We start from the raw sequence: 10,420 nt of genomic DNA on the forward strand, positions 1-10,420 counted from the left end.
CTGACAACCAACATTCTACTCTATGTCTCTATGGATTTCACTACTTTACATGCCTCACATAAGTGAAATTATACAGTATTTGTCCTTTCATGTCTGGCTGTGAAATTGATGAGGAGATGTTAGATGGAATGGGAAAAAGCTTTATCAGAATACTGGAAACCATACATCCCAATTTTCTATGATTGTCCCAGTTGATAAGTATTTATTCAAATTCAGTATTACTGCCATCCCATTTCAATTTCAAAATACCTTGGATTGGAAAAGAAATTAAATACTCTATCTTCTCAAGCATCTGACCATGATCATGATCATGATCACAAAAATGGATGAGACTCATGGGGAAACTGTAGAAAGAATAAATGCCAAAAAGCAGAGAGCTATGATTTTTTATAATGATACAATCATGGCAACTCAGGACCAAGAGTCCTGGGTAATGCACAGGAAAGAGAGGGGTAAAGGACGGGATGTGTGTAATCCAGAGGGACTCTCACTGATGTACAGAGTCCAAATGACCTTTGAATTTGTTTCCTGCTGTGCTAAGAGGAAAAACCGTGTACACAGACACCAGATCCATGTGGATACAAATGCACTATAAGACTGTGGATTCAGAATTTCTTGTTATACATGTTTGATTTTGCTATTATTTCCAGTCTATGAGCTGAAAAAGATCCATAGGTATAAAACTAGGCTATTCTTCTGATCACCCTCCATAGAACACTCCTGATCTCCCTGTTCCTCAGGCTGTAGATGAAGGGCTTCAGCATGGGGATGACCACTTGTACATCACTGACGCCACTGCACCCTTCCTCAGGGAGGATAACACAGTAGAATTGAAGTACACCCCAAGGCCCGTTCCATAAAATAAACAAACCACTGACAGGTGAGGGCCACAGGTGGAGAAGGCCTTATACTTCCCCCCTGATGATGGGACTCTCAGAATGGAGGAAACAATTCGACTGTAAGAGAAAAGGACCCCTGAGACTGGAACACCACCAATGATAGCACCAAAAAAATAGATCAATATGTAATTAGTGGAGGTGTCAGAACAGGCAAGGTTGAGAAGTTGAGAAGCATCACAAAAGAAATGAGGAATTTCCACATCTGCACAGAAGGTGAGTTGTGACACCATCAAGTAGTGCAGCTGGGAGACCAAAAGGCTGATGAAAAATGACAGCAGGACACACAGGCCACAGAGGCGGGGGTTCATGGTTACCACATAGTGTAGAGGCTGACAAATGGCCATCAACCGGTCATAAGCCATTACAGTCAGAAGTAGACTCTCCAGACTTCCAAATAGAGAAAAAAACATAACCTGAGTTAGGCAGCCTGCATAGGTGATGGACTTGCTGTATGTCTGGAGGTTCATCAGCATCTTGGGGACTGTAGTGCTGCTGAAACTGATGTCAGCCAGGGACAAATTGGAAAGGAAGAAGTACATAGGTGTGTGGAGGTGGGAGTCAGAGGTGATGGCCAGGATGATGAGCAGATTCCCCAGCATGGTCACCAGGTACATGGCCAGGAACAGGCCAAACAGAAGAGGCTGCAGCTCTGGATCATCTGACAGTCCCAGGAGGAAGAATTCATAGTCACCTGTTCGATTCTGTGGTACTATGCAGATAGGACACAGTTTGAATAAGAAGAGTGTGCTGAATAAATGAAACAAGTGTAACAACATCCATTTTTTGCATTCAAGCAATTAACAAACAAAGGAATCACACTTGAGCTTAAGGACCAAACACCACCCACCACCACCACCCCTTACCCTTCAGCAACATTTCTCAGTTGGGAACTCTTTTAGAACTCTTTCCTTATAGATGTCTGGGCTGTTTACCTGTTTCTATAAACAACTACTTTAGAGACCCTGGCTCAAAGAATATTAAAGAAGAAAGGACACTGCAGATTAAAACATTCCATCACTAGCAAAATATCAGCCTTCTAATTTGGAAGTAAAAATATGGAATGGGACATATTGTTTTCTAAGGAAAAAATCATCTTAATTGAAAGACACTAAGAAGCGGATAAATGTACTTTATCCCACTCAGATGCAGTACCAGAAATTCCATTAATCTAGAATGTCATCTTGAAGAGCTAAAACCACATTAACTACATTCTAACTTAAAATAAGCAGATAGATTTTTGTATGGTAATTATCTTCAAGGGTTTTCATCTTTACTTGGATTTATGACATCATCTTTCAGGGAGACAAGTATTCACTCAAATGTGTGGGTTGTCTGGTCAAAGTCAGTCCTTCAACTCTAACTCAAATATGTATATTTTGGGCCTTAGTGGACTTCACATTTTGCAAAATATGTCTTTGTTAAATGCACAAAATCATACAGCACCCTTGATCCTAAAGATCATGTTAGTTTACAGTGCACCAATGATTAAATAATGATTCATTTTCATGAATACTCTGTACTCTACTCATTTTTCCTTAGTGAAAGCTTATTGTCTGTCAATGATACACAACCTCAGAGAAACATTTGCACTTGAGTTTCCCCTTTACTGTTTTTGTTCATCGTGACTGAATAAATTTCTTAAATTTGACTCTAACCACAGACATTGCTGAAAGTTGATTTCTCATCAAATCCAACCCCCTAACCAACAGTGGAAAACTGAGAACCAAAGCCATGCCTCAAACCATAAATTGTCCTCCTAATGCCAGCTTAAATGCTTTTCAAGTCAATTCTTCCTGAGAGAGATAGAATTGCACTTCCTCTCGATTCAACTCCTGGAACTTATGGACACAGACAACAAACAGTGTGGTGATTGTGGTATGGGTGAGTGGGTATAGGTGGAAGAGGGTTTATGGGGGTTAAATGGTAATGGAAAATATACAATAAAATAAAAACATAACAAAGAAATTTAGTGATGGGCTGACCATAACCTGGAACCAATTAAATCAGAACTTCTACACGTAAGTCCTTTGGGCATACTATCATCAAGCCAGAGCTGAGAACCATTCTCAGACAATGAATAAACATTGTATATAGGAATTCCTTTCCATATCATTTTTACCCACTTCCCATATTAAACTATAAGTATGTAATAATCCATGCTGTAGAATTTATGCTCATTACTGGTAAAACTTGAGGGGTTTTTCCCTTCCCTGCATGAACTTCCCCTGCACTTCAGTTGTCTGAAGGCAAACACTGTCATGACTCTGGTGGATGCATTTTTTCTTACAATATTTTTATAATATTAGTAGTGAATTATGCATTCATAGTAGTTTTCCTAAAAACTTACCTATATGCCCACATACTACACACACTGTTCCCTGAGTCTCATTTACCACAGCATGGCATTTTAAGTCTCTTTGTGATATGCATACATCTGTTGCAACACTTTAAGTGATGTCTAATATTACCTGTAGGTTAAACTTCATTTTATTTCTCAATTTTTTTCTGTGACAGTGGTAAGGAAATTCTTATGCCCCTCTCCACATCACACAAGTGAGAATTTCTTAAAGACATAGGCATAAAAAATTTCAGTTTTAAAAAAAATTGACATATGTGTAGTTTTACTATTAATTACCTATACTTATTTTCCCAATAGAAAAATGAGAAAAAAATGATTGCCAAGAGATAAAATTAGCAAGTTCCCTGACCCCTGGCTAGCAGTAGTCTTTTCATGGGAGAGTCACGTGAAAATCCCATCTCCTATGGGGAATGGTATTTCCATATCTCAGCTTTACAAAATGTGCTCACGCATGTGTCACTATTCATAGAAACCCCTTGGATCCACACATTCATTCAGTAAAGGTCACTGCAAACCTCTGGGTCCATTTTGCTAATTCATGGGTGAACTCCTCCAATCCCAAGAGAAGGAATTGGTGGTTGAGTTCATCTGAGGATAAAGCAGGTTTGGAAAGAAGCAATCGTTGTGCTGCAGTGGAGGGGACAGAGTCCTGAGGTGGGAATCAGGAACTGAGTCCCCCAGCTGTCAGCCACTCAATATGAAGTGTGTGTGATCTCTCCACCCCTCTGGTATCTCTTACATAGAAATGAGAGAATAACACCCACCTCTAGGAAACATGTGACATCCAACAGAGGTTTGCCCTCAAGAAATGTTTAGTCATGCTTTTAAAATCAGGTTGAAAGAGTGGGTTTGTTGATGAAAACAATCATGAGAAAGGTGTAATGACATATTATTCCATCAGATAGCAGTGAGGGGAGGAAGCCTATCAGGACCCAGGTGATTGGTTCATGGAGTAAGTGGAAATCCTAACATGTGTCTCAGAGCACACACTAAGACTTACTTCTCTTTCTCTTTTCCTCTCTTTTATTTTTTCCTATTTATGAAAACCAGCACAGTTTTTTTTATATTTAAGTATTGTAGATTCTATTAGTGAAAATTGATAGGTTTCTTAGAAAATCAGTGCCATTGATACATGCAGGCACAGTTGTATCTCCTTTCTAGTCCTATGAAACATTGCTGGAAGAATGAAAGCACAGGAAAGAGCACCTCCTGTGTGGGAGCAATATTGCCTACTCTCTGTTTCTGAAATCCAAGGCAGAGTCTGTTCAGTATTTAACAGATATTGTTGTTGTTCTCTGCCGAGAAGGGTGTAGGGCCTGGGGGTTCCGAAATGAATTGGACAGTTGTTTCCCTCCACGTATTCAGAATCTACCTGTACAGGAACCTAAATATCTGAAACTTTCCATGTTGGTGCCCTCCAATCTGTTTGCCCCAACTCTCCTATTTGTCCTAATGATGAAAGAGAAAATGCCCCTGACAGTCCCTTCTCCATCCATCATCTCCACAGTACTCACAGGGCTGTTCTGTCTCTGCTGCAGTAGGACCAGGCAGTGAGAATCCACTGCTGCTGCCCTGCATGGGCACTGAAGGTTCAGGCTCCAACCCCAGGGCTGGCAGTGTGGCTGAGTTCATCATGGGCCTCCTGATGCAGTGACATGAGACAAGAAGACTCAGATGTGAAGCCCCCTGGACTAAGATGGGGAACTTCAAGGGTTGGAGGCAACACTGATGATCTATTCTTGCATGGGCTTGGGAAAGCAATGCTCACAGCTCATAATTAGCCAAATCAATCTGTGTTATCCCAGTCTCTGAGGACTTGCTATTATTAACAGAAGGGGGAAATGGAAGGTACTTCCAAAGATTTGGCCCCTTGTCAGGAGGAAACTCCCCTATACTCCTCATTTCTGACTTCCAAGTTGCAGGAATTTTATGAATTCAGACAAGTGTTTTTCAATTAAAAAAAGCAATGTCTGACTTGTATGTCTGCCCATTCATTGAATTGATAATTCTATGTGAAGATAATTATGTTTCCTATACTAAGAATAAGATATGATTTCTATTTTCTCATTTAAGATTTGTCTCTAAGGAGAAACTTTTTCTTTTTCCTCTTTATTCTGCCTTAGGATTTTTGATATTGGACATTAGGAGATGTGTTGTTTGAAAGGCAGCCAAAGTACTGGAACAACAATTAAAATAAAAATATATATGTATAACTAAAGAAAAAAAAAGAAAGTCAGCCAAAGTCCTCATTTTTCAATAGAATTTATGTTTGTATTAAATTAGACAACCATCTACTGTAAATAATAGCTATTCCATACAATTGTAAATACTGCACAACACACCCACCCCAGATCTTAGCCCACTCCACGGTTTACTGAAATCTATTACTATAGTGGTTAACTCTATTCTTTCATGCACTACACCTATTTACTATCCTTTACTCCCACCTTACGTCAGAATCTGACCTCCCACAACCTCACTGTTTTCTAGATCCAACTCACAATCCTTCCTTCTAGGCTCTGTGTTCTGTTCCCTTGATCTGTAAGTCGTATCATGTTGTTTTGATTACTTCGACCTTGTTCTTTCATTTGATATCAGGTAGCATGATTCCTCCAAACTTATTCTTCTATTTCAAAATTGCTGTGGCTATTCTGGTTTTTCTGTGCTTCCATATCAATTTTAGGATTATCTGTTCTAGTTCTATGAAATACACCATTATATTTTTATAGGAATTGTGTTGAAGGTATACATTGCTTTGGGTAGTTTTGACATTTTAATAATGCTTCTTATACATGAGTGCAATGTATGCTTCCATTTATTTGTGTCTTCTTCAATTTCTTCCTTCAGATTTTTTGGGGGGTGGGGCATTTTTCCTTTTTTATTGTTCATGCTGTTACTGTTGATACAATTTTTTCTCCATTCCCCCACATCTACCCAGCCCCACTGTGTTGCAGCCTATCAAGGCTTGGCAGGTCCACTCTAGGTTCTGAGAGACAGAAGAAAATGTGTAGAACCGTAGGGATGCTTGACATGCCTTTATGCACAGGTGGGCGAGCCATACACACTGTAAGCTGCATGTCTCTCTGCATGTCTCTGTGAGTCTCTGCATATCACCTGTCCCCTTGCATGGCATGCAGTGTGCCCCTTGCTCCCCAGGATGGCACACAGCAGGGAGACCCTAGACCCTTTTAAATGCTGAAACAAGCAAAGCCAGCTTCAACCAGAAAATTACATAACATAGCATAATTCTGCCCATGAGAACCCACTTCTTGTTATGGGAACAGTTTATCAGACCCAATCTCAAGGCTATGAGAACACTTCCATTCAAGGTCATGGAAACACTGCTTTCCTTAGTTACCCAGACACCTGGGTGAGAAAGTCAGACTGCCTCAATTTACCCTACACTCACCCTCTGCCCATCTCAAGCCAATCCCCATATTGTTGTCCATGTTCAAGTGTTGTCCATAAATGTTCTTTGGCTAATCTCATCATCTTTCATCCCATCACCCATTCTTTTTTCCAGATGCTGTCAGTCTGTTTTATGTACCTAATCTTCTGTTACTCTATTGTTTGATAGTTTACTGTGTTCATTAGATTCCACATCCAAGTGAGATCATGTGGTATTTTTCTTTCATTTCTACACATTCTTATAACTTTCCAAGTACAGGTTTTTTACACCCATGGTTAAATTTATATCTAGGTATTTTATTTTTTGATGCAGTTGTAAATGAGATTATAGTCTTAATTTATTTTTTCTGAGTGTTAATTGATGTACAAAAAGGCAACTCTCTCTGGATATTTATTTGGTGTGCTGCTACTTTACTGAATTCATTTATCAGTTCTAGTAGGGTTTTAGGTGGATATTTTAGAATTCTCTAATAATACAGTATCATGTCATCAGCAAATAATGACAGTTTTACTTCTTCCTTTCCAATTGGATGCCTTTTAGTTCTTCTTCTTGTCTGATTACTGTGGTTAGGACTTCCAATTCTATGTTGAATACGAGTGTTGAAAGCAGGCATCCCTGTCTTATTTCTGATCTCAAGGGAAACACTTTTAGTTTTTGTCTATTGAGTATGATGTTGGCTGTGATTTTGTCATACTTGGCCTTCATAACATTGAGGTATGTTTTCTGTTTTCCCCCTTGGCTGAGAGTTTTTACCACAGGTGGAGGCGGGATTTTATCAGTTGCTTTTTTCTGAATCTATTGACATAATCATGAGATTTCTATCCTTTAATTTGTTCAGGTGATATATATTGTTTATTGATTTTTTTAATGTGCCAAACTTGCATCCCTGGAATAAAACTCACTTGATCATGAGACATGATCTTTTTAATGTATTGCTAGATCCAGTTAGCTAGTATTTTGCTGAGGACTATACTGTCTAAGTTCATTACAGATATTGGCCATAATTTTATTTCTTTGTACCATCTGGTTTATAATTAGGATAATGCTGGCCTCATACAATAAATGTGGGAGTCTTCACTCCTCTTGAATTTTTTGAAGGGTAGGTGTTAGTTCTTCTTTAAGTGTTTGGTAAAATTCACCTATGAAGCCATCAGGTCCAGGACTTTTGTTTGTTGGGAGTTTTTTTTATTACTGCTTTAAGCTCATTAATTGTAAATCTGTCTATTCAGAATTTCTGATACCTCCTGATTTGGTTTTAAAATATTGTGTGTTTCTAATAATTTATCCATTTTACCCAGATAGTTTAATTTGTTAGTTTATAGGTTTTCATATTTTTCCTTTTTCTTATTCTCTTCCAAATCATTTTAATAACCTGACTGTGAGTCAAATATAAAAAGCAAATTCAAACTTCTTTCCTTTAAGGTGATGCTACCACAATTGCCTTACACACACATGATCAAAGGTAATGGTGACACCAGATTCCAGAAAAGCAAGGGTGGCCAGAAGACTCACAAATTGAAGAGCTTTGTTTCAGAAAGCCTCAGAGGGGTTGCAGGTGGCAGGAAAGACATGAAATTTAAGGGACCCTCAGAGCATAGGGTGCAGTTGCTGGGCCATAAGCACCTTGAAACATTTCTTGATGGTGATTTGGTATCTAGAGTATTTGTTGTCTGGGGAGAAACAAGTAGGATGGGCTGAGCAGGTTTGTTGTCCTGTTGGGTCAAACTTCTTCAGGGTATAGATCTGGTCTCACTGTTCATTGAGGTAATACTGGAGAAACATGATCATGCTGAAGCTGGTGGTTCCAATTCCATCTGCAGGCCAGTCTCACTGACAGCCTCACTTCATAATATTTTCTTACTATCCCTTGTATATTGTTGGAGTCAGTTGTCATTCCTCCTCTTTCATTTCTGATTTTACAGTTTTTATTTGGCTCCTCGCTTTTTTTCTTGATGAGTCTGGTTAAAGAGTTTTCAATCTTGTTTACCTTTCCAGAGAAACAGCTCTTGGTTTCACTAACTTTGGCATTGTTTCATAGACTTGTTTGCACTTACTTCTGCTCCAATCTTTATTATTTATTTCTTCTACTCACTTGGAGCTTTGTTTGTTGTTCTTTCTCTAGATCTTTTCAGTGTAAGGAAAGATTCCTTACTTGAGGTTGCTCTAGTTCTTCATGGAAGACCTATAATGCTATGAATTCCCCTCTTAGAACTTCTTTCACTGTGAACCATAGATTTTGGGTTTTTGTGTTTTCATTTTCACTTGTTTCAAGGTATTTTTAAAATGCTTTCCTTGATCTTACCCTTAATCCACTTATTGTTTAGTAACATGTTATTTAGCTTGCATGTCTTTGTGTGTTTTCCAGTTTTTCTTCTTGTGATTGTTTTCTGGTTTCATATCATTATGTTTAGAGAAGATGATTGATATGATATCAATCATCTTAAATTTCATGAGACTTGTGTTGTATCCTGATATGTGGTCTGTTCAGGAAAACTTTCCATGTGCCCTTGAAAAGAATGTATATTTTGCTCATTGGGGTAGAATGCTCTGAAGATATCCATTAAATCCATCTGATCTGGTGTGTCCTTTATGGCTGCTAGCTGCTGTTTTCTTGTGATTTTCTGTCTGCACAATGTGTTCATTGATGTCAACAGTGTTAAAATCCCCTATTCTGTTTTAGTATCTATCTCTCCCTTTATATCCATCAAGATTTACTTTATACATTTAGGTGCTCTTAAGTTGGGTGCATAATTGTTTTCAAGAGTTATATCCTCTTGTTATAGTGCTCCATTTATCATTATGTAGTGTCTTTCTTACAGTAGCATTTGTTTTAAAGTTCAGAAGGGAGGTCATTGGGCCTCCCCAGGATTTGTTGTTCATTGTCCTAAGACAGTGTCCCTCAAACACCTGATCCTTTGGCATGCTTTTAAAAGTAGTTTCTCAGGACCCATCAGTCAGTGTCTAGGTAGGTACTCAAAAGAATTAAAAAGAAACAACTCACAGAGATTCTTGCAGGCCAATGTCCATAGCAGAATTACCCAAAATATCAAAACAATCCAAGTGTCCATCAACAGATGAATATATGTGCAACATTCCATGTCCAACAGCATGAAATATATGTGCAATGGAATATTATTCAAATTTTTAAAGGAATGAAATTCTGAATCATGTGCAATGTAGTTGAAACTTGAAACCATTTTGCTAAGTGAGATGTACCATACACCAAAGGACAGATATTATATGAGTTCACTTTTATGAGGTACATAAAACAAGCAAATTCATAGAGGTAGAAGTAGAATAAAGGTTTCAATGTGGAGGGGGGTGAGAAGAATGGGGAGTTGGTGTTTAATAAGTATAGAGCTTCTCTTTGGAATGATGAAAAAGGTGTGGAAATAGATACTGGTACTGTTTTCATGATATTGTGAATATACTTAACAATAAATATACAAAATAAATTTGTGCATTTATTAATATAAATATACATGCCAAAGGATCAGGTGTTTGAGGGACACTGTCTTAGGACCTTGAACAACAAATCCTGGGGAGGCCCAATGACCTCCCTTCTGCACTTTAAAACAAACGCTACTGTAAGAAAGACACTACATAATGATAAATGGAGCACTATAACAAGAGGATATAACTCTTGAAAACAATTATGCACCCATTATACTTACACTTAATACAAATTAATAAATTTTTATATTTATTAATATAAATATACAAATTTGTATATTTATATATTTTTAAATGGTT

The 10,420-nt window shown here is 38.1% G+C and overlaps 1 protein-coding gene and 1 pseudogene across 1 annotated transcript; both read right to left on the bottom strand.

Moving 5' to 3' along the window:
* Positions 1–683: 683 nt before the first annotated feature.
* LOC123825938 (putative gustatory receptor clone PTE01) lies at positions 684–4,890 on the bottom strand. Its single transcript, XM_045849573.1, is given in 3 exon segments — positions 684–778; positions 781–1,608; positions 4,773–4,890. Coding segments are annotated over 3 exon segments (1,041 nt in total).
* Positions 4,891–8,254: 3,364 nt separating this feature from the next.
* On the bottom strand, positions 8,255–8,449 carry LOC123825937 (annotated as a pseudogene).
* Between the last annotated feature and the right edge of the window lie 1,971 nt (positions 8,450–10,420).

This window comes from Phyllostomus hastatus, unplaced genomic scaffold (assembly GCF_019186645.2).
Source record: "Phyllostomus hastatus isolate PE091 unplaced genomic scaffold, TTU_PhHast_1.1 phas_contig_798, whole genome shotgun sequence".
Lineage (NCBI taxonomy): Eukaryota > Metazoa > Chordata > Mammalia > Chiroptera > Phyllostomidae > Phyllostomus > Phyllostomus hastatus.